We start from the raw sequence: 20,479 nt of genomic DNA, 5'->3' as shown, positions 1-20,479 counted from the left end.
TCATAAAAACCTCCACCTAAAAGATGCAAAGAGGAGATTACCAGGAGTATAAGTAAAAGTTCAAAGTTGAGCTTCAGATTCCATCTTGATATGGTCGTTTGGTTGAGATGCTGCGAAAGGGTCCACTTGTACTTCATAATCAGATTGCGATCCTGGCAGAGTATTCAGCGGTACCTCATAATATTGAGATGTTGACCGACTGACATCATCTGAAGGTATTGTCTGTACCACGTAATCAGTGCTGGATTTTCTCTCTGGTAATATATCAATATATTGATGTTGATTGTCGCTTGTTGTTATAGTTGTATCGTAGCTGGGTTCGTTGTCACCAATAGTGTTAAAGTCAACTACAGGATGCGTAGGTGTTGAGTACCGTACGGATGAATCCTTTATGGATTGGATGGCGACCGCGATCTCCTTGAAGCTTGGGCGCTCCTTGGCATTATGTTCCCAACATCGCTTCATTATCTTGTATCTGTGACAAATAAAATTTTCAATCAATTCTTACCGCACAACAGACTAATCAATTTACCCTAAGGTGATGCAATCAACAGACTTTGTGTATACTCTCCTTGTTGGTAACTTTTTAGGGAAATACTTTAGCCTGCGCTATATAGCGTTAACCCTTTGTGAAATACAAAGTTTATACAGGGGTCGAAACTGAAAGTTGTTTGAAACTATTTCCAAAATATTCCTCTGATCATAAGGATTCAGAAAATATATAATTTCTTAAAAATTGGAGAACATATTACATGTACTGGCCAGTTTGGAGTCCAAATGTTAACCTTCGACCTTTTCCAATCCTTCACCTTTGGTTTCATAACCACTAAGGTATAGGACATTTTTTTGTTTTGACTATAGCCCCCTCTTCAGAAGTATTTGATTATATTCGTACTTGCTCAAGTAACATTCGATGCAAATTTTATGTATATATATACTTGTATGCGGTTCTCATTTTATAAGCCTTTAAGTGTCTAAAATAGCCTAATATGGCCCCAAATGAGGTAATAGCGGCCTTTGCGGCATTTTCTAATCTTCATCTCTAATAGACTTCACATGTAAAATGAAAAGGTCAATTAAAAAATTGCATTCAAGTTTGTAATAAAATTTGCACAAAATGCTAATTGAACACTTGCTTTCGAGTGGGGCTATACGAATTATATTTTGTCATTATGTTTTAACACAATTTGAACAGCGATGCTTCGTATTTTTCCTAAAAGGTGACCAACACACAAGGAGTGTATATCCCAATTATGTTGCTTCTATCACCATGGGATGGATTAAGTCATATAATAAAAACTAGGTGTCATAGTTGAAGTTAACAAATGAACACCTGAGCCTTTTAAATTAAATTCTACCACAGTGAAAAGTTAAGATAAACTTTTAAAGTAAAACTTACATTTCCGAAGGGCATTCGGTTGGGCATGGTAAACGGTTTCCTTGTGTGATGTAATGATATACATCTCTGTTAGCTACACCTTGATAGGGCTTCTTTCCTCGCGAGAACATTTCCCATAACATAATGGCATATGACCACTAAAAAAAGACAAAAACAATCAAATACAAGGTACAGGTATTTGATATTGAATTCAATTTTCAAAATGACCAAAATACCTGTTTTGTAATAAAGGATACTCCTTCTTGTTCGCTTTGCCATTCTTTAGTCCAGTTCAGCAGGATCTTACTTTTAAAAAGCATACTAAGGCACACTGGAATATTGCATATTCATACACTCTTCGATAGTGAGAACCAATCAAGCAAGAAAAATCAAAATCATGCATTGATTGTGTCTAATTGCACTCCGCGTACTACGCGCAGTTTGGTTCTGTTTTCTAATATTTTTAGTGATAATTTTGTTATTATAAAAGTAAAAACCACATGTTTTTTCTTCTCGTGTATGAAATAGGTTAATGAACTTGTATTACTTGTTGCTCGAGAAATTCGGGGCTCGTGCATTAGACGCATCAACATCAGCGCAAGTGCATTATTTTGTCTAATTTCTTTCCCAACAAGTAATACGCGTTCATTAACCTATAAATATTTGTCAAATTGACCATTGTTTTATTTAGAAAAATCCTTACAAAATAAGAACATACCACATCTGACTTGACGCTGTATAGTCTTTTAGCAAGACTCTCTGGAGCCATCCACTTGACAGGCAGTTTAGCCTTACGGTCACCACTCTGATAGTAATCGGACTCATTCATGTCCCTAGAGAGACCGAAATCAGCTATCCTTAAAACGAGTTGCTCGTCGATCCTATGAAGTGTAACCATTGTGTACATTAAGTTGAATTTTTACTTTAAAGCCACAGAATAAACAACAGATGCAGATGTGGAAATGAGAGATGAGAGTATAAACTGACCAGTAGATACTGGCCAGTTGTCCTACTAGTTTATGGCATATTGCTCAGGGGAAAGTTAGCCCAAATTTGCCAGACTATTCATGCCTTCAAGGTAAAACAAACCTATGTTACCATCTGGTCATGGTCTGGCCTGCTATCAGCTGTTTTCCTGGGAAACAGGCATTTTCAGTTTGGGACTTAAAGGATAGCATAAATATGTGGTTCTTTAAAATAGCTAAACCAACCAGTCTAAGCCAAGCCTGATAATATTTAGTAATATTTTGTGATTTTTATGTATGATAAAGGAAAGTATTTTCTTACATGCAATTCCTGGCTGCCAGATCTCTGTGTACAAATTTGTGCTCAGAAAGGTATGTCATTCCCTTGGCTGCATCGTGGGCAAAGATTAACATCTGTTCAACGCTGATTTCATGGGACTAATAACAAGACATGATTATTCTTGAGTGTTTTACCAATTAACATGATTAAGAGGGAAATATACAGTTACATCAAACCAAAGATAATCAAACCATGGACGATGGCAGGGCATATGGATCAAAATTATTTAATCTATAAAATGAGCGAATCTTCTTTAACTTGTCTAATTGACAAAAGCATGAAGTGAAAATAATAAAGATTGATATCAAATACCAATACTTACATCTTTAGCTTTCAATAGAAGCGATCTCAGATCTCCATGCTTCATATAAGGCAGAACTACAATAGGATTCCCATTAGGATCAAACGTCAAACCAAGCAAACCCAAAACATTTGGATGGTCAAAATCTTTCATAATCAATGCTTCTTCCAAAAATGTCAATGTAAATGATGCGTCTGTATCACCTATATTGAAATCAATCATACCGACGGGAATTTCACACAAGCAAGAAGTAACTAACTTGTTCAAGCGATAACAGTGTGTTCTTTTTAGTCTCATATACATCATGTACATTGCATGAAAGAATTGACATTGTATAAACATCTTATGGGACACGGAATTGGACAAATGCTACGCCGCCACGATCACGGTGATGTCATTCATGTGATGATTAGAATAAAAGTAAAGAGCACTATTTAGCAAACATTCAAACTAGGGTTATTTTCTATTTTGTTTTGGAATTTATTGACTTCCAGTATTACGATCAGTTACAGCAGGATATGGTAAAAACATAATAATGCTGCACAAGGTAATACAAAAATGTTTTAAACACCTACACACTTACCAATAGATGAAAGTGCTACCACTACAACGAAATAGTATGGTAAAAGAAGGATATCATTATCTCACCCTTAACTGTCTTCACAGCAACATTTTTAGTCGCATTGGGAAGCGTGAGAGTAGCCAGAAATACCTTTCCAAACTCTCCTGTAAAAGAAACGATTTCGACAAGACGTCGTGTTGATATCGTTAATATGGATGGCGGAAACCTTCAAAATACGCCTAAGAATACGCCTAAGAATACGCCTAACCTTATGCAATCTTAGACGTCTAAGATGCATTCTTAGGCGTCTAAGATGTAATCTTAGGCGTCTAAGAAATTCGCGGTAGACTTAAATCAACGAATCACAGGACTAGAAATCCCAAACAACCAATCATCTTAGGCGTATCCAATTATTGACCAATGAAATCTTAGACGCCTAAGATTTTACACGCCTAAGAATTCTTACACGTCTAAGATTGACCATTTGACCGTGACTAACGATGGACGGTATCAAAACGTACAACGGACGCTGTGCGTTAGAGAATATTTCGAACAATGGCTGGGTGGTGTGTTTTTAATGAACTCCTTTTCTCTCCATAGCCACCCGCGTCAATCCCAAAGAGAAAGGGGTGATGGGGTGGGAGGGGGATAGGGTACATGTTCTCCCACCTTTCGGCACAATGGCCCATTGTTTTGTTCTTTTCAGCCACTTTTCGCCAGCCCATAGGGCTGGTATCTAATTCTGAGATGGGATTTGTGTACACTAAAGATTAGCTAAGATTATAGCCTTCTCCTATTGGTATGAATTATTTTTTTTAATTCTTGTGGTGGAAATGTTTTTGATGTCTGATAATTCGATTTGCAAGGAAAAGAAAGTATGTTTTGCTGTTTCAACGAACGAAAACGATTGAGTATTGCCAAAGTTATGTTTGAATTAATTATGACTTAAAAAGTTATCATAGGTTAGGCCTACACATATAAACATAAACTTGTTCAGCAATCAGCATATCAAAAAAATGACATGGTCAACAATTAGTAATTAGCGGGGAATGATCACTGGACGAGGTCATATCAGTGGACTACTGAGCATAGCATGATGTTTGGTTGCCTGTGAGTGCATAATTGATATGTTGATAACAGATCTAATAATGTTGTAGAATCAAAATCTTCATTATATGGACCACATTGAAGTCGCAAAGTAATTATCTATCCTATCCTGTATCGTTTTATGGATAAAAATGACTCAAAATGTTATTGCTATCTTTAACATCAGTTTTGTCTTTTCAACGGGAAAAATCCGATGGAAAATAAAGTTTTTAGGGGCTAGCTATAATATTGAACAATATATCCGATATTTTGACATGCACTTATATGAATTATTGTCTTACTTTATTATAAATACTGTAAAAAATACTGTAAATGACACATAACTAAAGTGAAGCCACTTTCTATCTTCTTTTTTTTTATTCATAAAATTACATTCAACAAAATGATTGAAGACTGAGAAAACACACAATGCAGACTATTACAGAATGGAGTAGGTAAGATGCCATGTCCATAGCTTTGCAGGAGTTTTGGACTAACAATCAACACATTCAAAAAATACAGTTTAAAAGTGACGATTGTAGTGAATGATCAGACCTTTATCATGTGCTTGCCACTATCTACTTTATAGTAAACTATACATTGCGAAATAATATAAAATCATTTTAAAATAAAATGTGCATGTAAGTTAAGTTTACATATAGCGAATTAACTAACAACTGCAGTGTATTTCTTGATTTTAATAATAAGCATGGGTAAAGCAGTAAAGACAAAAATGCAGAACAATTTGGAGTAATGAATTAAAGAGATGACAGGAGTTATAGGAGTTAATGTTTTGTGCTGTTTCAGTGTGCATGTTATCACCATTGATGGTTTGTGGAACTGTCATGTAACATGGATGTAAGCGTGATCCTAAAAGATGCCTTTCACGGTGACCCAAACTATTTACAAGACCTCTTCTGCATTGAGGCTGGCCTTCCCTTTTAAAGGGAATTTTTATTGACAACTCAGGCGGAACAATGTATTTTTACATAATAGGCTTTTTTTCATTTGAACATAATCTAGCAGTTGATGTTGTTGTTGCAAACTGATAAAACTTTAATTTGTTTTAAATAATTTGTTTTTCTGATGACTTGCAGTTAATGTAAGATTTCTATTTGTGTGGCTATAGTGTAAATGATGATGATAATGATGATGATGATGATGATGGTGTTGTTGTTGCTGTTGTTGTTGTTGTTGATGATGATGATGATGATGATGATGATGATGATGATGATGATGATGATGATGATGATGATGATGATGATGGATAATACAAATGATGTCAGATGATTATTAGAGTCGTGGTGGTGATGATGATGGCAGTGATGAGGGATTAAATTTAGTATGAAATTTTAACCACCCCCCGCACCCACCCAGTCAATGTTGTTTTGATACTGAGATAGGAACGGACTAGTATTGGCTCCAACATTGATTGGGGGGAGGGGGTTGCAAGCAATATGAAACATTAATGTTTGCCATTCATGTTACTTGTAATGTTTAAACAAAGAGCACGTGTCTATGGTGTCACCCTGCTCACTTTTCATGTATGTTTTTTCTTAACACGTATGCTATGACTGAGCCAAAATACACAGTTAAGAGACCTCGGTACCTCCATTCAACAAGAAAGTTTACCTGACGGTGTAGGGTATGATGCGTTTATATCCAATACGTTCAGAGGTCAAGTTATTACTGCACACACATTATAAGGTCAACCAACTATGTCTTTATAATTCGAACAGCGTGTGACATATTTTCACCAAGGCCCCCCGGGCCAAGGCCAAATCGTCTTTTATAATTGAAGAGATCAGATATGCATAATTTCAGTCTGCAAAGTGCAAGAAGACAAGAGGTCAAATTTTCTATGTTAAAAATAGAATCATGGAGGTATATAAATATATGCTAGGCATGTTTGTTCCTCTTTGTTGTTTGTGTATTAATTTTCATCATCATCATCATCATAATCATCATCATCATCATCATCATCATCATATCATCATCGTCGTCGTCGTCGTCGCCGTGATCATGCTCATCAACATTAATACCTGACTACTACTAGCCACACCAAAACAGCACACCAAACCAACGAAAATCAAATCAAACCAATTAATCAATTTTGCTGCAAGTCCTCAGAGAAAATCACATTGGTGATACCGTCCATTACTAAAATATCAATCTTAGACGTGTAAGAATTCTTAGGCGTATAAAATCTTAGGCGTCTAAGATTTCATTGGTCAATAATTGAATACGCCTAAGATGATTGGTTGTTTGGGATTTCTGGTCCTGTGATTCGTTGATTTAAGTCTACCGCGAATTTCTTAGACGCCTAAGATTGCATCTTAGACGCCTAAGAATGCATCTTAGACGTCTAAGGTTAGGCGTATTCTTAGGCGTATTCTTAGGCGTATTTTGAAGGTTTCCGCCATCCATACGTTAACATGTCAAGCGTTCAAGTACCTTTATGATCCCAGTGGTGCTTCAAATAAACTACAAGGATAAATCGCCCTGAAAGAAGCTAGGCTGGTTATTTATAATACCAAGACAGTGGTTACCTTTTCCGAGTGGTTTTTTAAATGTAAGTTGACTGTACTGAATCTGCATGTCATTCAAATCTACGGTGATATTGTTAGAGAGCTTGACAGCCGTGCCTGATGCCGCTTCCTTCAGACCCCTCTCAGCTTCTGCAAATACGAAAAAAATAACCACATACTTATGGTTTGCATCTGAAATCTGTACTTCCGTACGCCACAATATGGTATAATATGTATATATAATAGGAACTAAAGACATTTGGACATATTTTGAGTTTAATGGCCAAACATAATATTGTTGTTTAGATACGTTACACAATTGGTTTACAAATATTTACCTTGATGTAATCTTTGGAGACTTTCTATAAGCTGAATTTTAGTTTGTGCGATCATATTTTCCCGCCTCCTTTTGTACCAAATATGTATCAGTACAATAATTACTCCAAATAATACTACCAGTGTTACCAGTGAAATAAGTATCAATTTCCATTGTCCTCCTGCGGAATCGCCATTTGTTGGTGGTTGAGAGAACAAGAACTTGACTTGTCCAATGTTCTTGAATACCAGATTACCTTGTATTATCTGAGCATATAAAAATAATAAATAATAATAAATAACATATCAACGAGCAGAAACTTCAGGGTCAGCAATAATGTGTGATTTGCATAAAGAATTGATTTCTATTTAAATGTTTGTTTTCACTGATCACATTATCCCCTTTTAATTTCGAGCCAAACAAGTGTGGTATAACGAAGAAAATTGCGATTTCATTTCAGCGCCTACAATGCATGTACTACGCTCGCCGATCGTGATATGTAATACTACACGGAGCATCGCGCTCGACGTGTGTACATATAAGCAGCTCGACATCCACGGGAGATGTTAGCAAGCAGTCGATCGATGAACTCTGAATAAAACCGAGTCGACCCGGTTTTAATATAAAAAGTTAAATTTTATTGTTATTAAAGCGCTTCAGGCTTAGTCTTTTACGTGGTATTTTAGTACACCACTGGGCATTATAATTATGCAAAAAGTAGAAATCCGAGTAAAATTGAGGGCGTCGTTGTGAAGCAAATCTCACATTATGGCTTTAACTGATTTGTCTTCACGGGCTAACCGAAGATGTGACAGGAGTAAGTGTTTCAAAGTGGGTTATAATCGTAAGTACCCAACATAGTAAAAACAACACCTTTGAGGTCTATATGTTAAATTCTGTTTCTCCTTTCCAAGTTCCGTAAGGCGTCAGTCGTATAATCAACAGAGGATGGAATTAACAGATTTCTGATTCGAGTTCTTTCGAAGCCGTGGAAACTATTTGTCTTTTCAACATGCATGACTGCATTCCGATTCATGAAATTTTGAGCAGAAGGATCGCCAGTACCCTTAAAATATATTTATTAACATTATGATGCGTCATGGATAGAACTTAATACTGTAGCCATCTAAAAGAGTTAGTCCAGTTGAATAGAATTATAATGGTATTGGTTTTAATGAAATCCGATGTTCGACGGATCAAAGCGTAAGGGTTTTATATGGTTAAATAAAAAATAGCTAAATATTAATTTCTTATGTATCTTATTACTTACTAATAAACGTAATTCTGCCGGGATGCACTGTTTTTAATGTACCCTGTGTACCTAATATGTATATTATTCAATCATCTTTATTCAAACAATTCAAACATAGAAAGAAATAAAGAAATCAACAAACATCCAAGACTACTGGGGAGCCTTTCACACAATTGCCTATACTTCTAACATACATTACTTGTAGAGGTCACTCGTCAATTGTGAGAGCTCTGTGTATTGTGTATACAGTAACTGCAGTATGAATATTTAAACCAATTATCAAGAAGATATTTAACAGGTTATATATATTTAAGGTTAGTTAACCATGTTCCATTTACCTCAAGTGGATCTGTTGTGGGGTAAATGGAACACCAAACCAAATAATTAGCTAATTAGCATATTAATTTGCATAATTGCATCTTTAAAATCTACTATTTTTTTTGTTTAAAACATTTATGTTATTTTAGATAACAAACATATTGCCAATATTGTATGGCAACTCTCAGCACAGTATTCAAATATTTAGGAATCAATACCCTTAAATTAGTATTGTTCACTGAACCGTAGCACCACTTCAAGGTCAGTGACAACCTTTGAGATTTTCTTCCACTCCAATACCAAGTAAACCCAAGTTTTGGGTATGAAACAAAAGACTGGCTTTCCTGTATAGGCATGCTCATTTTTTGAATGAAAAGTGCCATAAAACTCTGAGCACTGCCCTGATTTTATGTCACTATTACTATGCATGTTCTTCATGGTTTTCAGGTTTGTCTGTACATTACAAGAAAAGGTTACAGACAATGCAAAACAGAGTGGTAAGATTTATTTTAAACTTAGGTCCTCGCTCTCATATTGGACAGAGAGAGCGGGATAGAGTTGAATTTCTCTCAGTGAAAGATAGGGTGATTCAAATGAAAATGAATAACGTTTTTAAAAATTTTCAGGGTACCGCACCAGATTATCTTAATTCCAATTTTACCCGTATTTCGTCCATTCACAAATATAGTACCAGGGGTAGCTCAGTCAATTTCATTGTCCCCAAAGTCAAAGGCCAAGCATACAATACTTTTTATTTCACTGCTATTCACCATTGGAATTTGTTACCCAAATCAATCAAAGAAATTGGGAATTTGCCGCAATTCAAACGTGCTGTCAAGAAGCACCTTTCCGAACAGGCTTGGCTAGCTGAGCGTGATATTATGCATCATGAAAATTATTAGGCCCTTTTTGCTCGTTTGTTTTTCGTCTTTGTTATGTTTTGCTCGTCCTCCTGCCTTAATCATTGCTGCTGCTGCTTTATTGTTTTTTGCTTTACAAGGACCCCAATGGAATTAAGCTTTCTTCGGAAGGCTTTTTGGGCTATCCTTGGTACTCATTGGTATTTATTCCATTGTCATCTCGTGCAATAGTTTATTCTGGTACCCTGAATTACATACATGTACAGAAGATTTAAAAGTATTTTATCCATACTGTGCAATCTATTGTATTTTCTTTTTGTTTGCAATTTTTGATGTATATTGAGTGCTAAATAAAATGAAATGAAATGAAATGGAACGTATGGCGTTGGGTAAATGAAACACTCGGTATGATGTTGCCCAATTTTGTTCTTGATTGAGGAAATTGTATTCGCAGCGTTCCATTTACCCCACCGTTCCATTTACCCCAATTTACCCTATTATGCAAGTATAATATTTTGCTAAAAACTAAAGACTTACGGTAGCATTAAGCGTAAACTTTGAGGCAGTAACATCTGCGTTGTTGATTAGTTCTGCCGGTAGTTGACAAGACAGCACATTCAAACCAAGGTTCACAACTTCACAAGGGTATTGGCCTACCCAAACCTGTACATCTGATTCAGTACTTGCTAAATTCAGTCTTTCACCCTGGAAACAGATTTTCGGGCAAAATTAGGTTAATTTTGTGACAAATCTTAGAATTACCATATTATGAATTCCATAAAAATAGCGTAACGTATCTAAATCACATAGTCCATTTGCTTCCTCCGGACAGTTGAAGGCAGTGTATTATGTAAGGCGAGGTCACTTCGCTAAAGATGCACCGCCTTTGATCGCACGTGTCTCGAGGAAGCCAAATGGATTATTATAGTATGGTGCAGGGGTTGTTCATGTACACAATTATGGTGTACAACCATTGCCGACTACCACCTGGTTATACACCTGGTGTACAACCAGGTGTACAACCAGGTTGGTGGTGCACCAGGTGTACCACCATTGGCCCACCTGGTGTACCACTACAATGAGCACTCCGTTGCAATGGTACACCTGGTGTGCCACCGCTTTGGGTGACACCTGGTTGTAAACCAGGTGTACAACCAGGTGGGCTACCTAGGGTATACCATAACATTGGTACACCAGGTGGTACACCAAATGAAGGAAAACCTGGTGTACCACCATTGCCGAGTACCACCTGGTTGTACACCAAAATGGTGCGCGATGGTGGTACAACACTGCGGCGATCTCACTGTCTGCAGTGAAGAATGTGTTCGTGTGCGGACTTGCCCGTGACGTTACCATGTTTCAAGTTTACCACACGGAAACGTGCGGAAAGAGTAGTGCAGTACTATTACGCTGACTTTCGTATTCGCCGAGGAGGACAATTTCGACCTCCTCGTTTGCTTACAAACAGAGAGGTAGACAAAAGGCCTGTCAAAACTGTTCCGCTTGTCCAAATACTTAAGTATCAAAAGGATGGTCCACAATAGAGTGATTCACGCAACATGAATAGGGGATTAAAAACTGGAAGTCATGGGAGTAGGACCATGTGCTTCTTTTGTCCAATTTGGCATCAATATTTCGAATGGAAACAGTTCAGACCCAGGACACGATCATGTCAGAAATTAATATTTTGTTCTGTTTATACGTAAATTATACTTATATTAATGCAAAAACGGTGGGATCGAAAACGTATTGCTGATATAATAGTTAACTTATAACCTGATGTCTGGAGGGATTAATTGATATATCGATTTTCAGTACGTTATTTCACTGGGCAAACTATATATGAAAGAGTCCGAAAAAATAAATGGTTTGACACATATGTATTTGCCTCCACGTAACTGACTGAAACAACGTACTATGAATGATATGATTTGTATTGGGAATAACGACGTATTTCTTACTTCTATTGCCAAAAATTCGTCCTTCTCGTTGACAAAAACTTCCTCTAAAAACGGAACATAGTTCGGGTCTTCGAAATATTCGAAGGTGAAACGGTTTTGTGGGTTTTGAGACCATGTACGTAGATCAGTGACACCATCCATGATGAATCCCATGATTGCTATAACACTTTCATCACTAACTGCTTGACGTCGTTTACTTGTAGGAAGATTTACAGCAGGTGATGGACACTCCATGGAAGTTCCATATTCGTTGGTAACGTTACATGACTGAAACAGAATAAACATAATCCTAAATGTTAAAATAAATGAGATTAATAAGACATTTTTATTTTAAAAGTCTAGAAGGATTTATCGCTAGGGATACAATCAGCATGATCACTCGGTGCGCCATCGTACCAGTTCTGAACATAATGATTGTTAAGTACCTTTGCGATTCACGATTTTATTCTGGTTATTGCCAAAATCGATTTTTTTCTTTCTGGAAATGAAGGTGGTAAAATTAAGATCAACAGGAGGTTACCACCATTATAGGTGAGCTAGTATTAACTCAAATGGATCAGTGAAGAAGAACTATTAATCCTCAGTGTATTCTTCTTTTCTAGCTTAGTTGAATGACAGTTGCCCAACATATTGACCAACTGCGATTTTTCTCGGGAAAAGTCATCCTTTAAATCATCCTAATATTAAACATTAGCAATTGCATGCTGAACAGTCTACATAATCTTTAATTTAATGAACATAAATACAATAGTTATTACCTTACCTCAGTGTATATCTTTCCCCCTATAGATATCCTCACTTGTTGAGTCTGAACAACGTCCAACTTGCTTCCTGTAACTCGAAGAACTCGTCCTCCCCTTAAAAGTACATACAATTATTAAACATTTTTAAAAAGGTTCCTTATATCTAAGGGAATCTACTTAGACCATAAACTTGTGGTCTTAGTTTTCTAATTAGAACCCCTTAGCTATAAAATTAAGACTAATTTTAAAGCCATTGGATGTTATTTGAGAGGAATCTTAGGTGTTAGATATTAGATCTTCGATCTTAGGTCTTAATACTAAGATATTAGATATTAGGTCTTAGATTTTAGGTCATAGGTTTAGGCCTTAGTTATCATCTGGTTATATAGACATCTCCTCTCCATGTTATGATCATCTCTCACAAAATTTAATAAGATCAGCGTGACCCTGTACAGTAAGTCAACCACATTACGAACGACATGAGTGCTTCGTTATTAACAGCAACTCATTGAATATATAAAAACGATATAGGATATAATCTATACGAAAGTGAACTTACGCTTTAAAAGCCTCGTTTGGTTGAACCCGGTTAATAGCGGGATTATCTTGATACTCATATTCATCTTCAGACGTTCTTTCTGCTCCATCATAAGTCATTTTAAGTTGAGCTTTGTAACCGGAGACTGCCGATCCCGTAGAACAGGTGAGTTCTGTGTCATCAGCAGCAATACTAAAAAGAGACATGAATGCAGTAAAATCGATGAACACAAATATTTTGAAATACTTTGCCGCCATTATTAAGAAAAGTTTGTTTTGTGTCTTCAGCAGCAGAATAAAAGAGGGACGTTAAAATCAATGATTCGGGTATGACCTGAAAACAACAGATTATGTCGCTTTTCAAGGTTTTAACATCATATTGAATTAAAATAGTTTAAAATGTTAAAAACATAAATTAATTAAAAGGGCATTTCGTGATCCACAGCCTCATCCCCCACGTTTCTAAAAAAGGTTGAGATTTTTATACCACTGGATATACCTCTGGCTACATAATGTTTATGTGCCAAAAATTTCTTGCAGATTATTTCGTTTAGCAAAAATATCCTCAAATTTGAATTTCGTTCTGGTATACCAGAACGAAATTACAACAGTGACGTATGGAGCAGTGTAATCACATAATCATGCATAACTCGCAAACACAAAATTGGAATCAACTGAAATTTTGGGAATAAGTTTTTTTCGTGGATATCTACTGAAAAATGTGACCCGGCAGCACAAATAAGCCGTAAATTCCCTAAATTGTATTCTGAGTTACGGTGTAAAATGTGTACAAAGGTCGTATTCATCAGTAACTTAAGCTGACCCGACATCTGTCTCATTTTGATAGTCAAAACTAATCAATAATCCTATTGTTGAAGTGGATAATACGCTTCTACCTTAGATGGCTATAGAACTTTTAATAGCTCCGGTCTTTGTTTGCTTTTGCTAAATCCTGTTCAAGTGGTGGGTTACCAGGCATTGTATTTTGTACAGGTATGCATAACCAACAATTAACAATGAGAGAACTTTCTTAAACCTCGTTGACTTGGGGATGATTTGAAATGACCGCCAATTATGACTGTTTGATATTTATTGCCAGAAATGTGGAAAAAGAGGCTCATGTAAAAACGTATAAAGCTATAATTTTGTTGAAGGAGCAAAGTTTAACAAACCATAACCCCGCTTCTGGATATCGTTTGAAGTCAAATGATATACCATTTTTAAGTTTATGATGTTTATTTTTAAACACGAAATAAAACAAAATTGACCGGGGAGGAATTTACGGCTCATTCGCCGTGAACGGTCACAAATGTCATAAAAAGAGGATGCTAGGATCACGAAATCCTCCTTCAAATGATCTGTTCACAAAAGGTTACACTTAGTCGATAAGGATGGCATAAGAACTTTACAAACTATCAACTTTCAACATTCATATGAAATATCGACGATAGTTATAAGTCGATTGATAATTACTATATTTCCGGCGTTATTTATGCAAATTAAAAAAAAGTAAAATAAGTTTTCTGGCCTTCTTGAGCAATTTGTTTTGTTCTGTGTGTGCGGAAGGGGAGGGCGGGTTATTACACTTTTCACCCGAGATAGGGGATCATTACAACATTGACTATGTTCCTCACTTGACATGGGAAAATAAATGTGGTACCTGTATCTCCTTTGAGTAATACAATATTTCAATTAATTTATTTATTGAATTAAACTCACCTTTCTAAACCACATGCTGAGTTTCCAATGTGTATTTGCATATAACGTCCTGTTACCAAAGAAGTGCCTTTTATTTTCAATTTAGTTCCACCTGCTTCAGGACCAAACAATGGACTAAAGGCAAGGATCCCTGGATCCTGTGAAAGCAAGAATTCAAACCAGCTGTTATATTAAAATGAATAATCGAAGCATAGTTGTTTTGTTCAAAATACATTGATTAATAAATTTAGTCAACATTGGATGGACATAATGTCCTTATTTAGCGAAGGAGAAACTGTGTTATCGAAAAGTAATCATCATCCTAAATAAATAACTATCCCTATGTCCAACAACCTTAGTAATTCATCAATACCTTATAGGCAAAATTTGTACCAGGCTCATTCATTTGATCCGTGTTATCGATTCCAGCAACAGTGATCAACACATCTCCTGTTACCACAGCCCCGCTCATAGATGTAATACATAACAATCTAATGATGAAAGATAGACACATACAGGTGAAACGTACACATCCTACTACAGTTGTTTCTGTTGCTGTTGACACCTTTATTTAAGTTACTGGATCGGTTAGTAAACTAGTAAACGGAGGCGGTTATGATGGTGGGGTTGATTCGCTCCTGTCATTTTTAAATAAGGTTTTAACCTTAAAATTTAAGAATTCTAAGTTTTAACCTTAAGAATTAAAATTCTTCTTCTAACACTACAGATATGTTGCAATATGCTGCTACAGATATGCTGCAATGTTGGAGGAAGTTAGTTGATATAACACTCGAATTTGAAGGCTTGGCTCATGTGTCGTTTTTAGGTTTAGGTTTAAAAGAACATTACTTTTATCATATCCATCAGCTTACCGCTGGCTCATTTCATAGGTGTCCTTGTCTATAAGGTCGCACGGGCGTCCTGCTACCATGACCGATTTGATGGTATCGAACCCTCTACCGAGGTCTGTGCCGTTAATATCTACAAGAGTGTTACCTTCGATCGGACCAGATGGAGGCCACATCTAAAAGAAAGATGAGTATAATATTAACATTACTATTACCATGACCGATTTGATGGTATCGAACCCTCTACCGAGGTCTGTGCCGTTAATATCTATAAGAGTGTTACCTTCGATCGGACCAGATGGAGGCCACATCTAAAAGAAAGATGAGTATAATATTAACATTATACTATTACCATGACCGATTTGATGGTATCGAACCCTCTACCGAGGTCTGTGCCGTTAATATCTATAAGAGTGTTACCTTCGATCGGACCAGATGGAGGCCACATCTACAAAGAAAGATGAGTATAATATTAACATTACTATTACCATGACCGATTTGATGGTATCGAACCCTCTACCGAGGTCTGTGCCGTTAATATCTATAAGAGTGTTACCTTTGATCGGACCAGATGGAGGCCACATCTAAAAAGAAAGATGAGTATAATTTTAACATTACTATTACCATGACCGATTTGATGGTATCGAACCCTCTACCGAGGTCTGTGCCGTTAATATCTATAAGGGTGTTACCTTCGATCGGACCAGATGGAGGCCACATCTACAAAGAAAGATGAGTATAATATTAACATTACTATTACCATGACCGATTTGATGGTATCAAACCCTCTACCGAGGTCTGTGCCGTTAATATCTATAAGAGTGTTACCTTCGATCGGACCAGATGGAGGCCACATCTAAAAGAAAGATGAGTATAATATTAACATTACTATTACCATGACCGATTTGATGGTATCGAACCCTCTACCGAGGTCTGCGCCGTTAATATCTATAAGGGTGTTACCTTCGATAGGACCAGATGGAGGCCACATCTAAAAAGAAAGATGAGTATAATATTAACATTACTATTACCATGACCGATTTGATGGTATCGAACCCTCTACCGAGGTTTGTGCCGTTAATATCTGTAAGAGTGTTACCTTCGATCGGACCAGATGGAGGCCACATCTAAAAGAAAGATGAGTATAATATTAACATTACTATTACCATGACCGATTTGATGGTATCGAACCCTCTACCGAGGTCTGTGCCGTTAATATCTATAAGAGTGTTACCTTCGATCGGACCAGATGGCCACATCTAAAAGAAAGATGAGTATAATATTAACATTACTATTACCATGACCGATTTGATGGTATCAAACCCTCTACCGAGGTCTGTGCCGTTAATATCTATAAGAGTGTTACCTTCGATCGGACCAGATGGAGGCCACATCTAAAAAGAAAGATGAGTATAATATTAACATTACTATTACCATGACCGATTTGATGGTATCGAACCCTCTACCGAGGTCTGTGCCGTTAATATCTATAAGGGTGTTACCTTCGATAGGACCAGATGGTCCTGACCAGATGAGTATAATATTAACATTACTATTACCATGACCGATTTGATGGTATCGAACCCTCTACCGAGGTCTGTGCCGTTAATATCTATTAGAGTGTTACCTTCGATCGGACCAGATGGAGGCCACATCTAAAAAGAAAGATGAGTATAATATTAACATTACTATTACCATGACCGATTTGATGGTATCGAACCCTCTACCGAGGTCTGTGCCGTTAATATCTATAAGAGTGTTACCTTCGATAGGACCAGATGGAGGCCACATCTAAAAAGAAAGATGAGTATAATATTAACATTATACTATTACCATGACCGATTTGATGGTATCGAACCCTCTACCGAGGTCTGTGCCGTTAATATCTATAAGAGTGTTACCTTCGATAGGACCAGATGGAGGCCACATCTAAAAAGAAAGATGAGTATAATATTAATATTACTATTACCATGACCGATTTGATGGACTTGAGCCCTTTACCGAGGTCTGTGCCGTTAATATCTATAAGAGTGTTACCTTCGATCGGACCAGATGGAGGCCACATCTAAAAGAAAGATGAGTATAATATTAACATTATACTATTACCATGACCGATTTGATGGTATCGAACCCTCTACCGAGGTCTGTGCCGTTAATATCTATAAGAGTGTTACCTTCGATAGGACCAGATGGAGGCCACATCTAAAAAGAAAGATGAGTATAATATTAACATTACTAGTATTAGCATGACCGATTTGATGGACTTGAGCCCTCTACCGAGGTCTGTGCCATTAATATCTATAAGAGTGTTACCTTCGATAGGACCAGATGGAGGCCACATTTAAAAAGAAAGATGAGTATAATATTAACATTACTATTACCATGACCGATTTGATGGTATCGAACCCTCTACCGAGGTCTGTGCCGTTAATATCTATTAGAGTGTTACCTTCGATCGGACCAGATGGAGGCCACATCTACAAAAGAATATAAGTATAAAATACATACATTGCGTTTATTTTACTTACTTTAAAAAAACAATAACAAGGAAGCGGATATTTTATGTAAATATGCTTACTGTATACAAAATGCAAATGCAAATGTAGAAACAGTTGCCAGCTTACCGAAGTGATGACAGGACTTGGACAGTTCTCGTTTCCAGATTCCCTTATCAATGATCTAGATTCAATACAGTTTGGGTGATCTTCCACTGCACACAGCTTGGAATCAATGCACCATCCACATTGAAGTTGAAGTTCTGGCCTGGTAGTTAATCCAGAAACACATCGGCTACAGTCAGGACGATCAACTTCGCACTTGAACAAGGTAACTACAGAAGGGGAAAATGGTATAATTCGAATTGGAGCATGATCTGGATATTGATTGAATTACTACAAAACTAACTGATCATACTGCAGTTACTGTCCGTTTTCCTATACACAATACACAGTGCTCTTTCCCATTGACGCGTGACCTCTACAAATAGCCCTACGTTAAAAGTATGGGGATATGACTAGTTAACGTCGCTGTGTGAAAAATAACCGGCCAATATTAAAAGTACTCTTCTAAAGTTCTAGAAAATATAGTTTTTTAACATGTCCTAAATTTTAGCTAATTTAGATGTTTGGAAATATTCGTACTTTGGTGTTTTAGTTAATGTTATAGGTAATAGTACATTGCCTAGTTAACGTCGCTGTGTGAAAAATAACCGGCCAATATTAAAAGTACTCTTCTAAAATTCTAGACAATATAGTTTTGTAACATGTCCTAAATTTTTAGCTAATTTAGGTGTTTGGAGAGGGTCGTACTTTTGTGTTTTAGGAAGGATATGTAAACGCAAGATAACACCAAAAATATGAAGAAATTATTTCCAAACTGTGTTAAGTCAATAATCATTATGTTGCTCATTTTCAAGAATGCTGGTTTACAAAAAGCACGCCATTGTCTCATTTCGTGAACAAAAGTACACATACCATTGTTTCCTTTCGTTTCCTTTATAATCGGTTACCCAACTGAAGCTATAATACAAACTTTATTGCGATGTCGCACATGAAAACAGTCACATGTGCACAGCCAGAGAAGATCCGATTTAATCAGTTGAGCTGTTTCAATGAGTGTTATCTTGGTTTAATAGCTTTTAATGGGGTTAAGTCCTGCAAAGGTCGAGATGAATTCTACTGTAGACATGACTGCATCATGTGGAATGTCAAGAGAGAATGAACAGTTTGCCAACCCAAAGTGTTACAATTAAACATGACAACGAATAAACACAAATCCCGACCGGCACACAACCCAACTTGAAAACAAAAGCAAGGTAATATGCCGGCATGGGAATCGAACCCACGACCTTCCGATCTGCAGACGGATGCCTTATCCATTAGGCTACTAGCTCCCACTGATAAACGGTGGTTAAAGCTGGGTCTAATGTTATAGCAGTCATGGTAAACAATACACACAAACAAATATGTACGCAAGTACACAAGTGAAGGAGATCATTACTGATGCTTAATCATTTCCCCAGTATAATTATAAGTAAAGTAGGTAATGGGGATACGCATCCTGCACAAGAACAAATAAACACAATGGGGAACGATTGCTCGCTACAAGAGGAAACTGAATATATTTAATAAGAAAGAATGAACAGTTTGCCAACCCAAAGTGTTACAATTAAACATGACAACGAATAAACACAAATCCCAACCGGCACACAACCCAACCCAAAAAAAGCAAGGGAATATGGAATGTCGTTAAACTAACCTTGAAAACCATACTCATCATCTATCGTTCTTCGCGTTCCTCCCCAATGCCAGTGCAAGGTCAGAGTTACTGTAAATTCCTGAATGTTGGCCATGTACACGTGCTTTGAACATGTTGAAGGGTAATGCAAAAAGACACATAACTTTTTATTATAGCTTGTACATCTAGAGGTAGCACAAATAGGCGATTTACGTTTTGTTCTTTTCATGATTCACTTAATGAAAAAACATTCTGTCAACCTGGTTACGTCCATTCATCATTACAACACAAAGCAATAAAAACCTATGTGGCCTACATCAATGTGTTGCATTTTATAAATCGTAAAATTTCACCGCTATTGTGAACACTAATTTAACATCTATTATAACAAATTAAATATTTTGCAAAGAACGAGGTAAAAAGCCAAAACTCACATTCGTCCCCTGACAGCGAACGAGGTCCATGTTGACGGTATCCCTTACTGCAGGAATTTCAACTTCTATTCCTTCAATGTACAGTATACATAGGTAGCTATCCACCTGTAAGCGGG

At 36.7% G+C, this 20,479-nt stretch overlaps 1 protein-coding gene across 1 annotated transcript in view; it reads right to left on the bottom strand.

The window, feature by feature from the left end:
• LOC140147241 (plexin-B-like) overlaps positions 1–20,479 on the bottom strand; it is a 32,848-nt gene continuing 12,369 nt past the window's right edge. Inside the window, exons 11-28 of the mRNA XM_072169021.1 lie at positions 20,364–20,468; positions 19,951–20,053; positions 18,318–18,523; positions 15,718–15,869; positions 15,219–15,336; positions 14,867–15,003; positions 13,170–13,340; positions 12,631–12,724; positions 11,868–12,134; positions 10,444–10,611; positions 7,499–7,742; positions 7,182–7,310; positions 3,633–3,710; positions 3,006–3,187; positions 2,666–2,781; positions 2,097–2,259; positions 1,400–1,536; positions 1–475 (exon numbers count right to left, since the gene is read on the bottom strand). Of these exons, the coding sequence (XP_072025122.1) occupies positions 61–475; positions 1,400–1,536; positions 2,097–2,259; positions 2,666–2,781; positions 3,006–3,187; positions 3,633–3,710; positions 7,182–7,310; positions 7,499–7,742; positions 10,444–10,611; positions 11,868–12,134; positions 12,631–12,724; positions 13,170–13,340; positions 14,867–15,003; positions 15,219–15,336; positions 15,718–15,869; positions 18,318–18,523; positions 19,951–20,053; positions 20,364–20,468 (2,985 nt within the window). The 3' untranslated portion in view covers positions 1–60. The remainder of the gene's footprint in view (positions 476–1,399; positions 1,537–2,096; positions 2,260–2,665; positions 2,782–3,005; positions 3,188–3,632; positions 3,711–7,181; positions 7,311–7,498; positions 7,743–10,443; positions 10,612–11,867; positions 12,135–12,630; positions 12,725–13,169; positions 13,341–14,866; positions 15,004–15,218; positions 15,337–15,717; positions 15,870–18,317; positions 18,524–19,950; positions 20,054–20,363; positions 20,469–20,479) is intronic.

This window comes from Amphiura filiformis, chromosome 3 (genome assembly GCF_039555335.1).
Source record: "Amphiura filiformis chromosome 3, Afil_fr2py, whole genome shotgun sequence".
Taxonomy (NCBI): domain Eukaryota; kingdom Metazoa; phylum Echinodermata; class Ophiuroidea; order Amphilepidida; family Amphiuridae; genus Amphiura; species Amphiura filiformis.
The sequence above is the reverse complement of the archived record's forward strand: the minus strand, read 5'-3'. Positions and strand labels throughout refer to the sequence as shown.